Source organism: Dysidea avara, chromosome 9, assembly GCF_963678975.1.
Source record: "Dysidea avara chromosome 9, odDysAvar1.4, whole genome shotgun sequence".
Taxonomy (NCBI): domain Eukaryota; kingdom Metazoa; phylum Porifera; class Demospongiae; order Dictyoceratida; family Dysideidae; genus Dysidea; species Dysidea avara.
This window is the reverse complement of record NC_089280.1, coordinates 17,015,274-17,039,386: the sequence shown is the minus strand read 5'-3', so window position 1 is coordinate 17,039,386 and position 24,113 is coordinate 17,015,274. Positions and strand designations below refer to the sequence as shown.

The window sequence follows — 24,113 nt, the reverse complement described above, 5'->3', positions numbered from 1 at the left end:
TTCGCAATAAGAAAATAATGAAGTGCTCTATACAAATAACTACCTCTAGTATATATATATATGCACATTTAATACTATAAAGTCTCTACAAGATACCCACACAAAAAGTTGCCTTTGAGTTAAGTGATATTGAGGATTAGTTTCCAGTGTCAACATTTCCTGTAGTTTTCACAACACTACATTTAACAGCTGAACAGTAACTTTCTGACCCAACTTCTTTCCTTACATGTCCATTGACTCCATTCAATACCTGTAAGTGTTGTTTTTCATATAAACTATTAGTTCCATTCACTTGATTTCCAGTAACAGTGGAATATAAACTGTTTAGATTGGGCCAGACAAATGGTGGCAGCCATATGGGGTTTGTAAATGTTTGTAGCTGAGCCAGTTGAATGGACTGAGCCTGTAATGCAGCCAATTGTGCTGTAGTTGTACGGTAGAGTGGAGAAGTGAATAATGGATTTGCAAAAAGTGACGACTGACTACCATCAGTGGTAACATATTCTAAACAAGAAGATACATTAACATAACATTAAGGTACAGAACGCTATGAGTAACGTTGAGAACACTAGTACATAAATATTTACCTGTGTTACTTGTGCTGGTCATATTATTCTTATCCTCATATTCTTCTTCTTCAACATATTGCTCACTAGAATCATCTTCTGTAACATCTACCACAGAGTCACACTCCATTGATTGTTGTAGAGAAGTTTCATCACTTTCATAACTAATATCACTGCTCTCTCTTTCTTTGTCTCCTGGAAACTGCTCTCTGTAGTACAAGATGACAAAATTATGTTACAAAGTGAAAATGAGTAAGACTCTCTTACGTTCAAGTTAAAAATATATTATTAGAATATATCAAATGTCAGTGTGCTTGGAAAATTACGTGAGAGAATAAGTATTACTATAATCTTTATCAAATTCAGTTAACGTACTCACAATGATTTTAAGAACTCTAGTCTTCGTGTAAGCAAGTGTTTCTCTTCTCTTAATGCAGCTAAACAGCTTTTATTTTCTTTAGCAACACTTTTCAGCTTCTAAGGATTATATGCAACATAGCACACACAAAGAAATACCACATTGCCTCAAATTATGGTTGGTTCTGTACAACACCTAGTTTCCAGGGTATACAGCCCTGTATATATATATTATAGCATTACAACAGAAAATAAATTTCAGGTTTCGAATAAACACCAGGTCTCAAATAAATACCTAGTGAGGTCACAATTCCATGAACGATGAAGTGAAAATGTTTTACAGACTTCATTTTAAGCTTGAATCTATGAAATATGCTGAGGAGATAGGTTTATAAAACAGAACATCTTAGCATAGAATTTAGTGTGGAGGATGGGCAGAATCATACAGTACAATAGTTCTGTATAGTAGGGACCACAAAGGAGTAGGTGTTGCCCACGAAATAACATCACCCAAAAACCAGCCTCAATTTTCCCAGACGACGATGAGGCAGTATTGGTTAGGTAAAACTAAGCCCAAACAAGCTTTCAGATTGACCCGAAACGTCTTCAACAAGTTGCTACGGAATTTAAAAAAATATTATTTAACGGAATTTTCTACTGACTGATTGCCTGACTGACTGATGCCTTCAGACAAGCGTAACTTGATAATGGCTAAGGCTATGGGCTTGATTTTTTCACTGTTCGATGTCGCTTCAGCCCGAGAGGTGCCTTTTGGCATACCACAGTATGTACAATGCATTCTTCATGGACTTACCAGTGTCCTCCTTTGTGTCCCATTCATCTTTGCTGACAGCAAAGTGTTGATTTGGTGGTAGCACGTGATGGCTTCCCTACGAAACAGAAATTGTCCGTATTTTTCATAGTGGCTATTTTGATTGCAGAGGTGCTTTTCGAACAGTTGTTGATTCGTAATGCTGTGTAATGGGTTGAACATAGCTGACAATGAAGTATAATGGATATCATACATGCTAGTACTCATTCATCAGTTCTATAAACATTGCAGTACATGAATGGCATAATGGAACATCAAATGACAAAATTAATTGCTGCCTATGGCTAACAATTTTCACCATAGATACATGACAGCAAGTTCAAATTGTGAGACAGCAACTAGTATGACAACAAACAATGGTAACAGGTGTTCACCTGGCATTGCTTCCTACAGAATGTTGTTTCTGGGCTTATTGCTTCTCAAAGTTACCTCTCTGAACTGTGTTTTGCACTAGTGCATTCAAACCAGGTATGATTGCTAATCTGGATGACCTACTGACTCAATGGATGTGATCCAGAGTTGATGACATGGAAGTCAGAAAGTGACAGATTTTTCTGATATGGATAAACTTACTTGACCTGCACCTTGTGTGTGTTTTTAGTTTTGTATTGCTGGGGACCACCTTGTACAGGCACTTAGCCATTTGTGTACCCTGTCATTATTATTACCTAGACAAAAGTGATAGTGATCCAGAAAATCTTGATCATATGTGAGATTTAATTACAGTGTACTCTACCATGTAAGGAAGTCAATTACAATAACAAATGTGTATGTCATATCTTGTTACATTAGGGTTCACAGAGGTTTGTACTTTTTCACAAAAAAATACTGACTAGAAGCCAGTCTCACAATACCTTCATAACACCTTGAATAAAGCCCAAAAGCGTCTTCAGTGCAATCCAACATTTTCTTAAATTAGGTGTGCACCCACAGCCGACCAAAGGTCAGGTGTGTGAACACGCCTGGTTTCCTGAAATTGACTTGGGAAAACCGTGTGTCTGCATGTTTGTGTGTCTGTTCACACCCATGTAAGCAAACAAATTTTGAGTTACAGAAAATAAACCTTCATTTCACAAATGAAAGCTGTATTGAAGGTTAATTTCTGCTTTTATCATATTTACTTGGAGAGTGTGTGGCTGGTTACTGAAACCATGTGAAAATGCATAGTGGGGCTTGCCTATGTTGCTCTAACAGGAGTGCAATGACAGAAAAACAATGTAGCAGGTACCAGGGATGGCGTATCCTTTCTTTCGAGTTGAAAGGGGCATGCCCCCATTATACACAACAAAAATTGAAAGCAGCCATGAACCTTTGTCTATAGAATATGCATATGAAAGCATGACAGAAAAACTATAAAACGGTTGAGAAGATACTTCAGTGGTTAAAGTGGTTTGTTCAAGTTATGGTTCCTTAGCAATGCATAGCAACACAATTGATGAATTATGAAATAATACGTGGGTTATGAAAATACGTGCAGTTCTAATATACCAAGTAATTTGCATTGTATTATTACAAAATCATGCTGTGTGTTATTTTAACTGAGTGCCAGGTTTTTAGAGGTAGCACAGCATCAACGTGTTTATTTAGTGGAATTTTCTGCTGACTGACTGACTGACTGACTGACTGACTGACTGACTGACTGACTGACTGATTGGCTAACTGATATGCCTTTGGACAAACATAACTAAATGATGACTACAGCTACCGGCTTGAATTTTCACTGTTAAGACATCGCCTCAACCCGACAGGTGCCTTTTGGCATAACACAGTACGTACAATGCATGTATTATGGACTTGCCTTGTCCTCCTTTGTGTCATATTTCTTTTCACTGGCAGTGCCAGGTATCGATTTGCAGTAGCATAAAATGGCTTCCCTGTGGATGACTATCATGTTTATAATGGTAATTATCCTACTTTCGATTGTGATTGGGTTGCAGAGGTGCTTTTACTGTTCTTTGTTTATAATATATGGAACAAAGCATAATGGCTACCTAACTTTTCATGGTTGGGGAGTGCGTTCAGAAACTAATTTTATGATTATGTCTGGCATCATTCTTTCTATTTTCATTGGGTTCACCAGTGATAATTATATTACAAAAAAGTAAACAAACAAGTACAAGGAAAAATTAGGAATTTTAAGTCTGATTAGGGACTATAGAAATAAAGGGTAGTGATACAAGGGAGGTCACCTACACCTGCAAATATACTAGTGGAGATATTTCAACAACTAATTTAGCCATGGCTATATATAGACTATGTATATCTTCAGGTGTAGGTGACCTCCCTTGCTTCACTATTTTTCTATTTCTATGATTCCATTCCTTGTACTTGTAAGATCACAACAGTTAACTACTGTGTGGCTATAAAAACACCAGATCACTGTAATTCGCAAATGCCTATTCTGTGTTGTGGTCTAACCTTTATCTCCTCTATTGCAGTACACAGGATAGTTCTTAGAATTGGCTTTTTGTGTGTGTAGGGTTGGAGCTCCTGGTGAAGTGCCAGCTGTGCTTGTTTTAAATTCCTTCGTCTAATAGTATAACAACTTAATCACATTTAGCGTATAACCACAAATTACATCTACCTTTTGTTTTCTTTGGCATTATGTACCATTTTAGAATAGGAAACAGATTCAGTACTGTGAAACTTAAGTTCAGGAAGGTGACCAGACACATCATTATCATCATCTGAATCTCCATCATCTTTAACAAATGGGTTTTCTACTCTCTTAATATCCACAGCATAAGCATCCACTTCCAATGAGTTAACAGTAGTGGGAGCTTGGGCTTTATGTAATTTTCTTTTCTTATTGCCTTTTAACAGATTCAAGCCACTACAACCATTCAATAAGTTATTACCTACAAAGAACAAACCACATGTAATGCTCAGTACTTCCTCATTAGCATGTGTTCTAATAACAATAATCATACTTCAAGTCAGTATATCAGAACTAATTACTATTTGGCAGGCCAATTAGTTTAGTTCTAAAGTTTTCCAGTGAATAAAATGAGAAACGTTTAAGAAAATGGTATGTGAGCAATGCTTTGAAGTTTAATAAATTATTTACGAAGAGACTTCAACAGAGTACTAAGAGACTCGTGGTTAACCACACCAGTTAATTAGTCATCACTGTGCCCACAAGAATTTATTATTAATTGCTGAAATATTGTCAACAATAGCACAACCAACCTAGTAGCTAACTAGTGGTCTTCACTGATCACCCTATACCGGTGAATTAACTGCAGTGCCAAGGCAGGTATTGGTGTCTTACTATCCTAGAAAATGGGTTGCATTGCAGTGACGTGATAAGTGGCAATATAATGTTACTAGCTATAACTATGCGACTCCACTTTCATTTCTACACGAGCAGGGCCAGTGAAGCAATCCATTGAGTCTTGCTTGTGGTAGTTAAAAAATTTCAACTGGGTAGTTGTGAGGATACTCGACTGGTAGCTACACCAACAAAATTTACTTTAGGTGTACTTTTGATGTATTTCTCTGGCTCAAACTGATGCAACACTTGTTGATACCACAGTAAGCAGCGTGTATCACCAGTCTACCACACTGGCTCTTCAAAAGGCAGGTTATTTCAAGCGAAGTTTACCATGCAGCCTTTCATAAACTCTTCAGTGGCACAAAGCATAGCTACAATGTCCTTTTCACTGTGCTGGTTGACTATTTTCTAAGACAATTGGACACCAATACCAGCAACTTCAAGGTATAATATGCTTTGTAGGACGTGCTAGAATGATGCAATAGAAACCTTGGCTCTATGTTGTGTCATTCTATCACCTCCTACTCAGCATTTAGATGCTGGTATTTGGTGTTTAACTATATCTTAAGTAGAGGTATGGAGGCCTCTTATTTATGAAGAAACCTGATAGCAGGTGTCTTATTGGTGAGACATCTGGTCCAGTAAAACATTTGTTTACAACCATATTGAGACCTGCAATAATGCAATTAGCCCCTTGTAGACAATAACACATCAATAAACACCAAGCAAAGTGATGTGTTTGTCACAAAAAACAATTGCAAGCAAGTAATCTTTTGTGTCTGTTTTCTGTAGCTATTCAAATGTGATTAAACCATCACCATAACTGGCTAATACTTAAAGAAGACGGTAAATTCCTTTATAGCATCTGCCATAATGTACATCACTCTATAGACCTAAACAGCCATGCTGGCATTGGCTCTTTACATTCGCTGCCATTCTCATACATATATTGTCAAGCCTCAAATACAGAGTTTACAAACTGTTATCATGCTCCACAGCTTGCTGTGACTTCTCAAATCTTTGGCACAGTGGCGTGCTGAGGTGTTTACGACACAAACTCTCTACTACTAACTAACAGCTTGTATGCCCTTGTCTAAAATACTTTCGACACTTGTAATATTTGTCTTTGAGGATTATAAAATCATCGGTGACGTCAATAATTACCTCGGCTGTGCCTTTGTAATTATTGATGTCACCTCAGGCTTTTAAATTCTTAAAAGACACCTATTACAAGTGTCTAACTATTACACAACAGACAATGTAATAAACACCATTGGAAACTGATACATACCACAGGTAGGAAGTAAACAATGAGAGATTCAGCAAGTCACAAATGGCTTTGCTTACCCTCCCTTTCTTGTCCTCTGTCAACTTACTTTTGATTCATCATGAAGCTGCCATATTATTGTCACCAAAATGGTGTTGCAGCTATCAATACTGAAATTTCTGTCACCATCACAAATTTATGATCTACCATTTTTTAACCATCCAAAAACATTCAAGCACTTTTGGCATCTCAGTACATAGAAAACAATCACTGTAATGGTATCATGGTATGTAAAATATATTAAAGATTACATCTTCATCTTGATAGGTCTTGATAGATGGGGAAGTTATTTAAAGAAATCATTTACGTGGCTGTATATATTGTTTTTATGGTAAATGAGATTCTTTGATTCTAAGACAGCCACCACCATTCGAGGACTGAGTAAACCACCACCATAAAACACAAAGGTACATACAAATACAATACACCATTTGTATGAAATTGCACTAAAGAAATGTTAAATTCCACGTAAAGGCTTTAAATTTGTTGACAATATACAGCTATGCTGCAGCATAATTGAACTGTTGGTGGATGGAATCTTCAGTAGCTATAGAGAAATCATATGGCTGTACTACGTCAGTATCATTACTGACAGGCCTTCTGTGGGTTGGGACATATTAATAGACAAATATCTCACACCACAGAGTATCTATTGGTCACACTCTTGCATCACTTCTGACATACTGATTTTGTAAAGTCAGTTATTTTACAGAATGTGGTCATGGCAATTTCTTTGACACTAGAACCATAGGGTCTAAACAGTATCCTTCATGATGAGACGGGTAGTTAGAAAAGGCAGACATGGTCTTAGACATGGACGCAGACACAGGTAATTTTTTTTTTAAATTTGCATATCGTACAACATACCTACATTTTTTTGTACTACTGTAGTCTCAACTTACAGACCCAGACATCATCATAGTTCTTGTCTATTTGTAAACAAGTGTGGAAGGTGGCATGTATATGCTACATAAGACTATACTGTTGTACACGTACTCTAGAAATCTAATGCAGGATTATATGAATTCTAGGGGTTCAGTTGATGGTGTTTAGTGTTTAGCCAGATTCTTACACAAGCCAGGTTGAAACCCAACCCTGGGCAAGGGGTGCTTATACTAAAAGCCCTAAGGATTTGTAGTCTTCTATATTGCCTACTCTCTGCACATGCACTTATGTATAAATATACCAGTGCTATGCAATGATGATATCTTGGTCTGGAAGTCAAGACAACATGGGTATAGAAATTAACTGTTATACAAATGTAAAAACATTTTGTGAAAACATCCATGTCCATATCCAACCATATCAGCTCTTTCTAACTGCCCTGATGTGACCTCTATCTTTTCTCAGAGGTATATGTATAATATAATTAAATTAAGTTGTGATGTCATAAAAGCTGCAACTCAATAATTAAAATTTTCTCACATGTCCCTGTACAAGATGCCCATCATGAGTGATGTCTGCAATGACGTTTATTGACATATCAGTTACGTTTCTTGATGTCACAAAACACAATGGCTGCTATAGTGTGGGAACTTTGTATGGGAAGATATTAGACAAGATAGTGTTCTGCTATGATAACACTTATAATCAAACAAGCGTAAAGGTGAGACATATAAATACAGATGTGCATATTTATGCAAGCATTAAAAAAATTGGTTTGCTTTTGCCCATGCAATGAGCCCATTTGTATTGCCAAAATATGCTTAAATTTGTTTACTACCTGTTACCTTTATTATGTCTTGGTTCCAACTGTGAGCAATAATTGTCCACACTAATACAACCATTTTCCAATTGTGATATCACGTTACGACAGAATTCGTCATTTCAGATATTGCTCATAATCACTAACTTCAGTGGTATTAGTTAATGTTTACTGATATGACACGCTAGATTGCGTGTAGTAGTTTCAGTTTCAACCACAACTATCTATAAAACCTCGTACTGCCCCACCCATCTTGTCTGCTATCTACACCTTTTAGCTGTGTATACAAACAATACTAGTTAAAGCGCTGCAGTGTGAATGCAATATGAAAAATATAGCATGAGAGTGTGGTTGAGAGACAAATGTATAGCACGTGGCATTGCATTTAGCTTGAGACTGCACCCAAGTGCTATATTTTTTTGTAGTGCAAGAGCATATGTGATGTTTTTAATAGTTTAATTTAAGAATCTGAGGTTATAATCAAGAAGTCAGCGAAAATAGTTTATCACATCCTGGAATGCCACAGTGATAGTAAGAAAACTAATAGGTGGCGACTTACAACCAGCAGAAGGGTAGAAAATTAATTTGTAGTGGTCACTGCTGATTATCACACAATTTGCGTTCTGGAATTCACTGTTACAGGAAAATGACTAGCTTATTTGATAATGCACAGTTTGCACAGCTATCTAATTGTTGTTCGTGGGTATAGCCTGAAGGTTGGCCAGAATTCGCTGGGCCTGCAATGATAGACAGTTTAGCTAAATATTTAAGACTGAGTCAGTATTATTATTGTACTGGAATTACAAGCATTTGTATGGGTGACCATTTATTATTTGTTAATTTATTTCTATGGTAACATTGTTGACAGTTTTGTTAGTAGGGGTAATTGTGGTATTCCAGTGTCTCTGTGGGTTGTTTTTATGGTTGTGTTGTGTTCACACACAATCATGTTCATACACAAAGTGTGCTCTATTGTGTCACAGAGTGTGCTTATTGCCATACAAAGGAAATAGTGGAAAATAAAGCACACCTTGGCACACTATGGGAAAAAAAGCACACTACTCCCCTTTAAATTCAGATAGTAGTATCATATACAAATGAGGGTGCTTTTGAGAGATGTCATTTTTAAATGTCCTTACTAATAAGGCTAAAAAGATCATGGATTTTTAAGCATTCAAGTACTCTCTAGCACTAACGGATGAGCACTCTTGAATATTAGCCATACCTATGTAACTTGTTTTATACTCTATTATATTGAACAGTTAATGAATTTTTCAAGTAACAACATGATACATACTCTGTACTAAAGTACCCATGTAAAGATTCCTGACTATCAAAGTGCATTAATTCCACAAATCAAGCCCTAATAGTGTCACATTTTGATGATCAACAACAAATGCATCATGTAAGCTAATAAACACCGGATCACGTGACCTTAACATGTACTCAAGTAGTATTATCCACAGTACCAAACTCCTTAACAAGTGGCAAATATTTGTAATATTTGTTTCATCCCTACTTACCTATTGTTCAAATAGCTATTACACAAAATTACGTACACGTAGAATATAGCATAACACTGCTATCCATACGGTACCACTCAAATGTAACATCATCTTGCAAGAGTGCAAGCAATTAAAAAATTTGCTAATTAAAGGACATGGCACTCATTTTGCTCGTGAATATTCATCCCAAATAAAACAGGATGAATACTCGCAAGCAAAATGGGTGTCACGCCCTTTAATTAGTTAGTTTTTTAATCGCTTGCACTCTTGTGAGACGACGTTACATTAAAGTGGTACTGTATACATGTGCATGACTAATACATACAGATCTGTAGTTCTGATTGTAGCGCAAGTCACCAATTATCAACATCATTTTGTCAAATGATTCATATGACATATGAACTTCCTATTCAATAGAGCAGTCCTTAGTCTCTTAGCACACCAAAGTTTAATTACCTCACATGAGTGAACATTGTGCTATAAGTGAAGTCACAAAGCCTATGCTTGCACTAATTATTGGCATGAGATACCTATTATTGGCACCCTGTAATTCAGCAAATAACCAATTATTGACAGACTGTGCGAAGTTGTGAGTAATACCTCACCGGTGCCTTGTTAGTAGTTTGTGTGGGATATGCAGTCCTTGAATAACCCTGTTTCATAGAAGTTTTATAAATGCTATCCCACTAGGGACCTGTGAGAAGGCTAAAGCCTGTGAATACAGGGAGTCAGAAACATGTAACTAAAACGTTGAAGAATGCAGAAAAAAAACCCATGCAGACCCAGTGGTGACTTGATCCCCAGCAACATGCAGTCTAGGCACGCACCAGAGGAGCCACAATACCTGGGATCTGAGATCTTCTCTGCATTCAACCTCTACTTAACCATTTATGAAGATGACACCTGCCGTTCGAGAGATATTCAGGTTGGACACAAAAAAAACTATACTGACTTCCAATACAAAATTATCTTTATGCAACTTCATGGTTAGCCAACCGCATAGTGAATAATTACTGAATGAAAATGATTATAAGAAAGTTTAGAGGGTATAATAGCCCATAGTGTTACTGGATAGCTTATACTCAATCCGTAGTCTGTATACTTACAAGTGTGATATTGGTACGTGACGATAACCTGTCAATAATTGGCGACTTATGCTGTACAAATTTGAGTCAAAACATGTACAGAGACATATAATATTATGCTAAACCAATTATGGACAGTCATACACATTTACATGTCTTGCTGTGTGCACATGCATGCAGGACTATTTAAAGAATAGAACCCCCCATGCTGTCATTGTAGTCTAGTCAGAGTACTTTCTATGTATCAGTATATTGTATACAACCAGCATAACCATTAAATATGGCTTCCAGCCTATAGGCACAATGTCTAAGATACATGTACCATCACATTTGTAATATAGTGGTTTGGTCTTATGAAGCAATCGGACCCTATGCACCACTGTAGAACAAGTTGATGTTGTGCTACTTCTAAAACCAGGTGCCATGCAGCTAGCTAACTCAGAATTAGCCAACTACGTATTACTATGTATTTATCATGTTGTGAATTAATTTATTGTAATTCTTGGATTTTGTAATTAATGAAATTTTTGTAATTCTTCAATTATGTTGCTATGCACTGCTAAGGAAGCGCATGTTAAACAAACCGCTTTTAACAACATATTACGTACAGAAGTATCTTCTAAACTGTTTTATAGTTTGACTACAGTGTTTTTTCCTAAAAGTTCTCTCAACAAAGCTTCAAAGCTGCTCTTCATTTTCGTTCGCGTACATTGGGGATATGCCCCCTTTCCAACCAACCAAAGGGATAGGCTATTCCTGGTAATCTACAAGGCCTGCACTGTTGTTTCTCAATTGTTAAATGTCTGTAAAACCTGAAGGGAAGGTAATTCACAAAGTCTGAGGAGAGTTGCCACACCCGTATTTCAGACCGCCGAAAAGAAACAACCTCAGAGCAAAGTTCACCAGTGCATAAGTTAATAAAGACTTCATTTCGCTTTTACTTCTTACACGTAAAAGCTACTTTACCATTTAATGATTTTGCTCACGTGGGTGCGTACGGACAAACATAGATAGGTAGATAGATAGATAGACACACACACTTTTACGAAAACAATTTCAGTAAACCAGGTTTAAAAAGTCTTGCAATACGGAGTGGCAGGGCCAAATGGCATCAACTTCATGAGAATATTGCAGTTAATTATGGGGAGTTTACATAGCCGGTATTCTGGCAACAAACAATCCACAATCCCATGGCTCTGATTTTTTGGAACTGACTTAGTCATGCCATCAAGTAACTTCTTGGTCTACTAAACTTGATCAGCACTCCAGTGGCAAGAATACACTCTATTGTCAGTTCTGGGTGATAAAAACTGCTCATGAGCCGGTCACTTTGTCTACTTCATTTGTATTGTTTATTGTGACAGTTGGTTCATTACATGTTTCAGTAACAGTCTTATTCTTACCAGGTTCATTGGGTCTTGTTCTCTTCCCTTCCAAAATGTTTGCAGCTTCAACAATGAGCAACAAATTTCCTTCATCTCTACTGCTTCGGCTATTGCTCATATCGTGACCAGTTGCAGCTAATGCAAGTAACGATAAAGTGTGATAAACGTCTTACTATAAGCTACATTTACAACCTGTGATGACAGAAACTCTCGGCGTTCACAATGCAGGCTCTACACACGTCAGTATTTTGTATGGCTTGAAAATGCATGCTATAAAATAGCACTGCCATGGCACGTGCACTTGACGACCCCAAATACGTGGGCAAACAAAACTGTGGTTTTCTCTGAAGTGGGATCCATTAGCTACGTAATTAGCTACGTACCACCGAATAGAGTTTAATTCATTTATCAAATTCGCCGGTATTCTACTGAGCCTAGTATCTACGTCGCACTTTCAGCACCAGCCATTAGTAAGTCATACAGTACTTGTTGAAACTTACACTTTAGTATGTATACACTATAAAGTGTCTATCATTCAATTCATAAGAGAAGCTACATTTGATATGATATCCTGCGCTTTAGCAAACTAAGTGCAAACGAATTTCACTATGATGTTGAGGCTAAGTAGCTGTCATTTGGTGTGGTTAATGTGACCCCTCTTGCCACATGACTGTTATGTGTTTCTAGATTATGGGTGGTCTGCATGTAATACAGAGTGGGTGAGCAGATTACTATTTCAACACTGGTTGTATGTACATGGTGTACAGAAAGAGAGCTTGCATAGTTAGGTATAAGAACTCTGCCGGGATGACAATCTTAAGATTTTATGAAAGTAGCTCACTGCATGAGTAGTCATAGATCATGTTCATGTTACAAAATGTTTGAGTCAAGAAGTTTGCGGACTTTTGTTCATAGCAAAAATGCCAGCTGGAACAGGCATATCCAATACATTTCGATTGAAAAACCATTTAAATTAAATTAATTTTTGTGTACAGCCTATCTCAAGTCTGTTTAGTAACTTTCTGGGTGTGATACGTGTATACGTGTAGAGCAACTCTCTATGCAGAAGGAGTCCAATTTATGGCACATCAAAATGGCCTAAATTGACCTGGTGTAGCAAATTTCCCCATACATTTTGTATTGAGCGTTTCACGGGTATGTAATAAAAGGTGTAATAACCCACAACACGTGATAGATACCTCAGATTCCGGACCAGATTTGGAAAGAGCAGTGAATAGCAATTAAAATGAGCTATAGCAAAGGTAAATCAGGAAATTTAAGTACGTCATTTTTTAAGGTTGAAAATCACTTTTTCTATGGCACATTGAATGGCGGATATACACTCTGAAGCTATTTTGATGTCTTAACACCCATTAACTTTCACTACATTAGTGTTGCAATGAAACAAAAGCATTGTGAATTAGTTCTGCAGGTTAGTTTGTGAAAATAACAGTATTCCGTTATTAAGCACAATGATGTCCGTTCCATGTAGCAAACTTCTTCATATACGTCCATGTAGTTACGTCCTCCTTTTACATAGCACAATAACTATACTCATGTTTTCGACTTTTCCAGTTAAGTACTGGATGATGGCATCACTCTATAGGGAAGGCATTAGATGGTACAGGACTTGTCTAGTATTGCATCAATTTAATTTGTTGAAGTTTCTGCCTTGTGAGTATACCTACTTATGACCTTGATTCTGGTGTCTTCAAGTGAGCTGGTACATTCAAGCTTTCCAGCCCTGCAGTGCTAGCTAGTGGTCTAACCCAGGGACAAAATGTATAATAACCAGGACATATGTTGTAATGTGTTTTAAGTTTGTTTATAATACCAATCTGAAGAAAGACATACCTACTTTTGAAATGATCTGAAACAATACCCAAATGACTTGCATCCAAATTTAATCCTAGCATGCACACATCCAATTTTAATTCTGCCACACATCACTTTAATTATTAAGTGTACCTGTGCCACTTGTGGCTCTGTGTACTACACACAATCTTCAAAACAGCTGGATTATTACTGCTAACAAATGAACTGTGTTTCATAAACTTTTTGAATCTTCTATGTCTCAAGCTTATCGTGGTCAAAAATAAATCTATTGTCTGGTCCTCCTACTTACTAGCTACGTATATTAACTGTTTTGATAATATAGTTAGTTTCATATTCTGTCAACAGTAGGTTGCTGTCTAAATGTCTATACTGAGCCACCACAGGTGTGTATATTCCATTATAGAATTCGTTGGTCGCATCCCATTAATAATGGACTAGTGGGTGACAGTAATCAGTAATACAATCACATAGTGGGCGACTGATCAATTGTGTGGTTGTCCTCAAATAACATTAGTCAGTAGAGAGTAGGGTTGGGCGGTACTGGTATTTTCTACTTGCGATTATTGCACTGAGGTGATCATGCGATAATTGCAAATATTGCCATGTCCACTATAAGATACTATGTGTCATAAATAAGACATTATTGTGGGTCTATAGTATTCAACTCTGATATGCAATGGCAGCACAAGTTGCTGTCAGACCTTCAGTGCTTCTGGGTACAGCTTTCTAATGTTTGTGTCAATCCTGTGGTCACTGCAAAGCACTAATAACACAATTTCTCTCTTAGCAATTATGCAGAAAATGCGATAATATTGCACAAACTGTATTGTGGTATTTTCAAAAAAGCTGCGGTACTCAGTATTGCACATCATAATATTGCATTCAGGCGATAATATTGAAATATTGCCCAACCCTAGTAGAGAGTTGTGTGTAAATGCTATAACTACATACGTGCATACTTTACAGCTATCACTATATTGCTAGTGTTATATAAGAAAAGTATTAGAACAGCAATAGAATCAGAAATATGTATAATAGTCGGGCTTGATAATAGACAGGTGTGACAACTAACACTTGCATCTTCTTGTGTAGTCAAGTTTATAGTGAACGTGTGGCTATATGGGACGTCTCTTTGTTCTAAACTTAATTACAAAATGCTATGGTTACATTAAATCCACAATATTGTTTTTGAGGAAATGGTCACACATCATGTACGTATTTGGTGGTGAGTACATCTAGTCTATAACTGACCATGATCACCACTTCTTGTAATAACACTAACCCACAGCAAAGTATTGACCTAGGCCAATAGAAGCTCTATTACAATACTTTTAATAATATTATTACACAGCATAGTAGGTACATGGGAAGATAATCTAGATTGTATGAAATTAAAAGTAGTGAAACCTCATTATAGCGGCCACCTCCACTAGGTCCCCAAACACAGCTAAGGTGTACTTCATGCCTTAATAATGAGGCCACCTCATTTATTGAGTATTTTTGATCCCATAGGTGGCCCTATTAATGAGGTTTCACTGCTTGACAACCTGACAGTGTAACTAGGCATAATAATGTTGCCCAAGTATTGTGAAGACAATCCTCTACATTTTGACTGGTCTGGTCTGTTTCTTAGTAAAGCAATTTGTGGTAAATGAATAACCTAGTGACACTTTAACTGTAATAATAGAATTCCATTACAGTATGTACTGAATACCAAGAAGTTATGAAATGGATACTAACAAACTATGAAATAACACCAAATCACTTTATTGTTTTTCTTATTACTTGTGTATACCTTACTCTGACATAATGGTGTATTCCCCTGCTCTATACAGAACCACCTCATGTCATGATCAGAGCAGCCAAATCGGAACATTGAAGGAATTATTAGGGGTGATGATAGAAGACATAATACAATGTAATACACACATACTTCAAATTATCTCATTACATAACTTAGTGGCAATTCTCATTGTAATTGATTATGTTTTTGATTTACTTTTATTGTTGTGGGGTCCCCTCACATCATTCCTCAATGTCACATATCATAGCATGTGGTAGGTATAGCCTCTACCTTTTATGGCAGCTGTTTATGCGTAATATAATTAAATAAACATCTAGTAAACCCAATTCATAATGAAAATAAAACTAAATATATAGCTACATCTAACATTTAAATCTAAGCACATTTATAACTATAAGGTCTCTACAATATTATCCACATGCCTTTGAGTTAAGTGGTATGGAGGATTGGTTTCTCTTGTCAACATTTCCAGTACACAGGATAGTTCTTAGAATTGGCTTTTGATGTGTGTAGGGTTGCAGCTCCTGGTGAAGTGCCAGCTGTGCTTGTTTTAAATTCCTTCGTCTAATAATATAACAGCCTAACCATAGTTAGCATGCAATCATAAATTACTTACCTTTTCTTTTCTTTGGCATTGCGTAACATCTTAGCATGGGAAACAGATCTGTGAAACTTTAGTCTAGGAAGGTAACCAGAAGCATCATATGAATATTCATCATCTTTAACAAATGGGTTTTCTACTCTCTTAATATCCACAGCATAAGCATCCACTTCCAATGACCCTACAGTAGTGGGAGCTTGGGCTTTGTGTAATTTTCTTTTCTTATTGCCTTTTAACAGATCCAAGCCACTACAACCATTCAACGAGTCATAACCTATAAAGAACAAACCACATGTAATACTATAGGTATCAGTACTTCCCTATGTAGTATGTTTTCTTATGATCACATTGAAGCTAATATGTGACCTATAGTCTGGGAAAACTAATCTTATTGCCTATAGAGAAATGCCACCGGTTTTAAATATTTAATGTGTTATAGCAATGGTTGAAGCTATGTGCACCAAATTTTTACTTGTTTTATACCAATTCTGCCTTACATTCTAGAGCAAAGTAGCCAACAGCTAAGTTTCCTTCCAATTTAGATAGTGTTTAACTCAAGGTTGGCTGTATCAGATGAGCTCCAATAGGGGTTGTGGGAGGAGGTAGGGCAAGAAGTTGTTTACAAAATGAAGAGGAACACATAGGGATGAATTAGACTAAATTATGAAGGGCATTCAAGTATCAAAACTGGCTAAAATAAAAGGAAATTTGCAGCGCAGGACTTTATTCAACACCACAGAGCTGTATAGCCATCCCCCAGGTTGGCCAGAGCTCCATTAAGCCTCCAGACTGCTCATACAGTTTGCCATTGGGCTTGGGAAAAGCAGACCACTCAAGCCTCACTGATTTTGATTGTGAAATTTGATAGTACAGTGAAGCACACGGTAGCATGATAGCTCTTGTGCACATATCGTGTATTTTGTAGTCCCAGTACAGCTAGGCTAATCATCAGTTAACACCAGTGGTTAAAACAAACAAAACCTGTGCACATACTGCATATTCATATCTCTCTGCTGTATGTGATATGTAGGAGATGATGGCTTAGGTATACTCCATTGAATAGTATAGTAAATGTGAACTATTATCTCCTACTAATCACGTGCTTCAAAAGAAGAAACATTATACCTTAAAGGTATAGCTATCCCTGTATGTTTTTCACTACTTGTTATTATATTAAATAGCCAACTTTAAAATTTTACTAATTTTGATACAGTCACATTATGCCAAGGATGATTTACTGACAATTATAAAAGAATGATAGTAAATTTGACGCAGCTCTAAAGCAGACCCATATAGAACTCCTCTGCCTGGTGGTAGCTAATACTGCTGATTATTTTAATTAAGTTCATTCATGCATAATGCTACCAGCTACTACAGAGGTTTTGAGGTTGCTTGATACAACTATGTCGCGCATGTGAGGTAACTAGCCAATGAAATTTAAGCAGCATATTTAAATTTTACAAAGAATAAATTTCATTGGCTATATTTGTTGCACATGCGTAATACGATTGTGCCAAAATTTATCAAGCAACCTCAAAACCTCTGTATAAGGTGATAGAGTGGGTAGCATTGGAATCTGATTGGCATGCAATGCAGGGATTTATTCATATTGACTCATGGTGACAAAATATGCAAATAGTTTGTTAACATAGTAACGAAAGAGATTTATTCATGATTAGCATTATGATTATAGAATCATTTTAGTAAATATTGCAGGTCTAAATGCCATGCATGGTGGGTGGCTAGCCACCCCATCCCCCCCTCTGGATCAGTGCCTGAGATTGCATATTCCCATGAAACATATTGACCAGAAACCAGCCTCACAAACCTTCACAGGGCCTTGGCAGGTACAATCAAGCTTACAGGGTGACCCAAAATGCTTTTAAAAAGCTGCCACAATTTTTTTTTTTAAGTTAGTGGATTTTCTGCTGACTGACTAACTAATGCCTTCAGACAAGCACAGTTCAATTATCGCTAAGGCTATGGACTTGATTTTTCACTTTCAGATGTTATTTTAGCCTGGTAGATGCCTTAGGCATGTCACAGTACATGTAAAGCATATATCATGTACTTACTTTTGTCTTTGTGTCCCATTCTTTTCACTAACAGTGCAAGGTGTAATTTGCACATCACGGCTTTGCTTGTTAATAGAAATCGTTCATAATTTTTATACCACACCTCCAACAGTTGAAGTAAGCAGGTTAGTTGTAGGCTAGCTATGTATCCTTCTCCATGTGCAGGGATGTGTAACAAGCTGAACATGTATAGTTGAAAACAGCTACATTGTTTATTAGTAATTAGAATGAAGGAACATTTTGTTGTACAATTATAGCCTCATATGTCTTCCTCTGATGTGGCATAGCGCTGTCACCATGTGATACGCTTGACATAATATTTGTTATGATGTGTGTAATATGTTGTCATGACGTGATACGTGCTACAATGTGACCTGTGTAATGTGCTGTTACGATTTAACATGTTTGATGTATTATGTGTTGCAACATAATGTGCTATTATGATGCAATGTGTTTGATGCAATTCGTGTTATACATGATATGTGTAATGTACTGTTTGACGCAAATGTGTTCCAAGTTATAACCTGAGCACTACAATGTGCTTTACAGAGCAATACAGAGACATGAGCACTACAACATGTAATAAAGCAGAATGTCTCAGTTATGCAGTACCAATGCCTCAACCAGCTGCCTAATTTCTCCCCAAATTGTTTGTTTTGTGTTAGTTCATTATATATGGTCTGTAAATGTCTATAGTCTGTGGATGTTTTGTTATCAGTGCATGTCATAATGTTATAGAGGAAAGTTTGATGGAAGGGTGGTATGTGTAGATACACGTGCTATAACATTTTGTTAAATGTTTTGTAAGCAATTGCAAGGAGGTCATTGCACAGCACGTTAACGATAATATACCATATACTATTACTTTTCATTTAAATGACAAAACCTCCTTCACCATGAAAAGCAATTGGCTGAGCAGTATAACTGAAACTTCGCAACAATTTAATACTTGTGGATGGATTCTTCAGAGGTTGCATTTGCTGTCATTGCTAACAGGTCCTCTGTGGGTTGTCATAATAGTGTGGTGCTTGGGTGGCTTAGTTCCTAGCTGAAATTCACTGTAATCCTTCTGGTCTCTATTCACCTATATCTCATTGGATAATAGTCCCTGACCTGAAATTATTTATTAGGCTTATAAATAATTTATTAAATATTGGAAACTATCACACAACCACTCTCTTCCACCACATCTGACACCAGTTATTTCAAAGAATGTGATAATTTCTATTAACACTAGGGCCATCTGGTTTAGTGACCTCTCAGAGGTGTAGCCACAATATAACTAGACTAACATCGTGGGGTGAGCCTAAGTGGGTTGAGTTGCTTATAATTTTGTGTGTGATTCATGATTAACTGTAGCTAACTATGTGATGTTGTGTTTTGGTATTTTGTAGGTGGAGAAAAATGAGCAGATCTGAGCAAAGTTGTGCAACTGAAAAGGATAACTTGCTAGTTAAGGGCAAAAATGTGTATATTTCTGAGTGGAAAGGCAAGAGAAGAGGTGATGAGGTTGTACAAACTGAAACATCAGCTGTTGGTTCAATCGTAGAACAGCTGTTTTCATTGTCGACATTAATTTACACGATTGAAGATGATACAATTTGAACTGTATTGCAAGTTTCTGCCAGTGATTGATGTGCTAATACATGCACAAGTTTGTCTTGTTGATTGCATGCCTATACTATGTAATTAATCACACAATTACATTTAATGATTTAAATGTCAATAGCTGATTAATTATGTTGTTATAATTCAGGAACACAAAATAAATAATGATGTGAATAGCTATAAGAGTATAATTATAGCTACAGACATTGCCAATGAAATGATGAAAATCGTATCCAAGGATGATGTCAATTCATCAATGCTCTTGGGCTGGCAGGATGATGATGTCAATCCATCCAATCTAACAACATAGCTACAGTAATAATCTGATGATCAGAATAGAAAGATCGCTAACAAGAGCCAAAATCGTATCCGTGATGTCAGTTCATCAATGCTCTTGGGTTGGTAGGGTGATGGTGTTGATTGACATCACCAGTCAGAGTGGCAGAATGATGGTATTGCTCAATGTTATTGGGTGGCAGGGTGATCGACTGTGTTGATTGACCAGAGTGTAATTTTACTGGGGTGGTAGACCCTATAAGGTGACTCTAACTTAATTGGGAATTCTCTGACAAACTCTTTATTGGACCACCCTCTCAGCCTGCTTGAAGCATGGCATCTCTGCAGCCCGTTTAGTTATGTCCTTTTCTCTTACTTCCCTTTGTTCTGCTGTTTCTGTTGATCTTCTAGATCTATCACGGTCATCTATAAGCTGCTCTTTATTCATGATTGTCACAATCAGAGTGGAGATTGCCAACAAGCCCTTATAAGGATCATCAGTAAATGACACTGATTATTGTTTGTGTTATCAACAATGTACATACATACCCTTATATGGATCATCACTGATTTTTATCGTAGTTTTTTTGTGCATGAATCTAAGTCCTGCTAGTGTGGGGCTCGCCCAAATTAAGTCATGATGTCATAAGAGCTGCAACCTCATAACACTAAAATTAAAATTTAGTGTGCCTTTACAAGATTCCCATCAATGACACACGTACTAATAACAGTATAATATGTACATGACATATTAAGATTGCCTGTAGTTTCAACTACAACTACAAAACCTCATACTACCCCACCCATTTTGTCTGCTACAAAATATAATAACCACAGTTAAGGTAGTATAGGGGCTTGTAAGAGTGAATACATAAAGCATGATATGGCTTCTGACATGGTAATTATTAATATTGACCAGAAACCAGCCTCACAATACCTTCATGTTGCCTTGGCAGTATTGGTTAGGCCCAAAAGTGCTTTCAGTGTGACCCAAATATGCTTCCAATAAGCTGCTTAAAATTTTAAAAAATTTGTTTTGTGTCTAAGAAAGTACTTAAACAAGAGAGAATCACCTGGAGGGAAAATTAAATACCTATCATCTACACACAGGTGAGTTTCAACTACGTAAAAGTGATTTTCATGATGCCCTCTGCCTGTGATATGGTTGGATGCCTACTGCCAGCTTCGTGCACGCGTGCGCGCGTGTGTGTGGTGTCTCTTTACTGTTGAGCATGCCTTAAGTTGTCCTCGGGGAGGATTCTTATTTGTCCACCATAATGAAATTCGTGATTCTATCGCTCATTTGCTAAAGGAGATTTGTCATGATGTTTCTGTTGAGCCTGCATGGTCTTCAGCCATTGACTGGGGAAGCCTGTCTTACCGTAGTGCCATTGTAGATGATGGTGCTCACTTGGGTACTGGTTTTTGGGATGTTTCACATCAATGTGCTTTCTTTGATGTACGTGTGTTCAATCCCTATACCCCATCTTATCAGTACCAGTGTCGACTTGTTATCACCACAATGAGCAACAGAAGAGGAGGGCTTATGACCAGTGGGTTTGTGATGTGGAGATGGGATGTTTCTCACCACTTGTCTTTTCAGGTGCTGGTGGCTGTGGACCAACTGCTGATGTTAAGAAGTTGGCTTCATACATTGCCACCCGCCACAGTCACATGCTTTGCTGGCTTCAATGCCATATAGGATTTTCCTTAATGGCTCGGCTGCTGTGTGGTTGCTGCTCCTCCCCTGGATACCTAATCTGCCTATGCACGAGGGGCATCTCCATCCTTAGTGTGGACATTTTATAGTCATTTTTGTCTTTGTTTGCTTGTAATATAGTATATTTGTATTGATCACAGAACAGACAACTTAAAAAAAAAAATTGATACCTATATTAATGATACCTATATATATATACACTTTAGCCATGCTGATACATTGCTAATTAGCTATATATACTTGTTTTGTTGGACTATTCTAATGGTTTCTGTCCTTTTATAGGTTTTAACCATCAGAGAAGGATTTTAGACTAACTGCTTCCTCTTGCAAGTTTGTGTTATAACACGAAGGCAAGTTGCAACATTTCAATGGAGGAGATCACAAATCACCCAAAAAGGCCAAGACCAACAGTATACCAGGTACTACAGTGCTGTAAACAACTAAAACATACAGCCTCAAGGTTTATAGATCCTTATAACTGTCATGAAGCCTGAAACACATCTGACTGATGAACTAGACCATGTACTACGCAATTCTCTGAATATGCCCTTGTTCACCCTTGTAATGAAGTGGCTAAAGCAGCCAGTTAGTCTTCAAGAATGTTAAAAAACAAAGACCAGTTAAAAGATTTGTAGTTTTACTTGTTGTTGTATTAATATTTATGTATTATTAAACTGGTTATGGTTATACCTCACGTTCCATTCACACAATTGATCTGAAACTTAGTGGGCGTGTACATTATTACACACTGAATTGCATCATCTATGGCAGGACAGGGTAGAGTTTTCAGATGCAGTGATATTAGCAACTGGTCAATAATTTATATATGGAAAATATACGTGTGGTCCGGTGGTACTTTGCAGAGTCTTCTCAGTAGTATACTGCCGAGTGCTAAAACGAATGGGTCCATAACAATGGGACCATGATCCCTTTATAGCTGAAAGACAGCCAAGGCAGATGGCTGAAAACTGGGATCTTCCTTCACCGATTAGGAGTTTAAGGAGACAATCAGTTGCTTATGTTACCACTTTGTAGACAATGTCGGCCATGTCCTTACATTAAATACTAGTGTATCGTATTATTATAATTATTTATACATTTCAATCATCCATTGCTGCGTATATACTTACTGAATGCAACCATTCCGGTTATTCATGCATGTGTATGCTTCAAATACTACACAACTTTATAGTATATAGCTATGATTATAATATACACACTCAGATATAACACTTTCCAATTTTGGACAGTTGTACACACGTTATGCATATCTAACAGATGTGCTTATCCAAATAATTACTATTATTACTATTACTAATACGTGCACCCATACACAGCCATTGTAGTCTAGTCAGAGTGCTGTTTATATCAATGCACTGTATATAACCAGTTTAACCTAAACATTGCCTCCTACAACCACACTAAGTTTATGAATGGTGATTATGCACCATTATATCAGCACATACAAAGTTGATCCGTCATACCATGCAACAATTATTACTACCTTATAACAAGTCCTGTAATAGAGCAGCAAAGCAGAACCTCCTAAGAATTTCACCACACCAGTTAACGGGGTCTGTATAGCCACATTCTGGCATGCAAACAATCCATGACACTAATTTCTTGGAACTCAGAACTTCAGTGGCTGTGCCTCAAGTAAACAACACCAACTAGTCAGCTAAAACTTGCTCAGCACTCCCATGGCAAGACTATACTCACTATTTACAAGAAAGTCTGTAGTTCTGAATAACAAATCCACTAAACTAAACTACTTATACTGTATGTTTACTGAGTCTATGACAGTTTTAATTGCTATCAACTAGCTAGTTCATGTATTTCTACCTCACATGTGTCAGCATTATCTAATTCGTTCTTACCAGGTTCATTGGGTCTTGTTCTCTTTCCTTCTGCAGCTTTGACAATGAGCAACAAATTTCCTTCTCCTCGACTGTTGCTCATAGCTATACTAACTGCGGATACTGATGCTGCAGGTAACGGGTAAAAGCTCTTGATATATATAATCTAATGTCGACGTTCACAATGCCATAGATTATTGACAATGCAGACTCGCCACAAGACTAACTCAGTACGCATAGCTAGTCGTATCGTAAATTTGTATGAACGCATGGCTATTATTAGCATTGGCATGTGGCCGTC

General features: G+C 37.1%; 2 protein-coding genes and 1 long non-coding RNA gene across 3 annotated transcripts; 1 reads left to right on the top strand and 2 right to left on the bottom strand.

Annotated features, from left to right (window-relative positions):
- LOC136266956 (uncharacterized) lies at window positions 1-12,341 on the bottom strand. The gene is made up of 7 exons (XM_066062007.1): window positions 12,229-12,341; window positions 12,055-12,171; window positions 4,340-4,613; window positions 4,174-4,285; window positions 946-1,043; window positions 588-775; window positions 1-504 (listed from the first exon to the last, which is right to left on the bottom strand). Exons 2-7 carry the CDS (start codon window positions 12,152-12,154, stop codon window positions 137-139), a joined length of 1,140 nt encoding a protein of 379 aa, XP_065918079.1. The 5' UTR covers window positions 12,155-12,171; window positions 12,229-12,341; the 3' UTR covers window positions 1-136.
- A 12-nt stretch (window positions 12,342-12,353) lies between these two features.
- Window positions 12,354-15,908, top strand: LOC136266963 (uncharacterized). The gene is made up of 2 exons (XR_010706407.1): window positions 12,354-12,506; window positions 15,708-15,908. It is a non-coding gene; the product is annotated as an uncharacterized lncRNA (long non-coding RNA).
- Window positions 15,909-15,988: 80 nt separating this feature from the next.
- LOC136266961 (uncharacterized) lies at window positions 15,989-24,058 on the bottom strand. Its single transcript, XM_066062013.1, has 3 exons — window positions 23,834-24,058; window positions 16,293-16,551; window positions 15,989-16,240 (listed from the first exon to the last, which is right to left on the bottom strand). Exons 1-3 carry the CDS (start codon window positions 23,913-23,915, stop codon window positions 16,087-16,089), a joined length of 495 nt encoding a protein of 164 aa, XP_065918085.1. The 5' UTR covers window positions 23,916-24,058; the 3' UTR covers window positions 15,989-16,086.
- Between the last annotated feature and the right edge of the window lie 55 nt (window positions 24,059-24,113).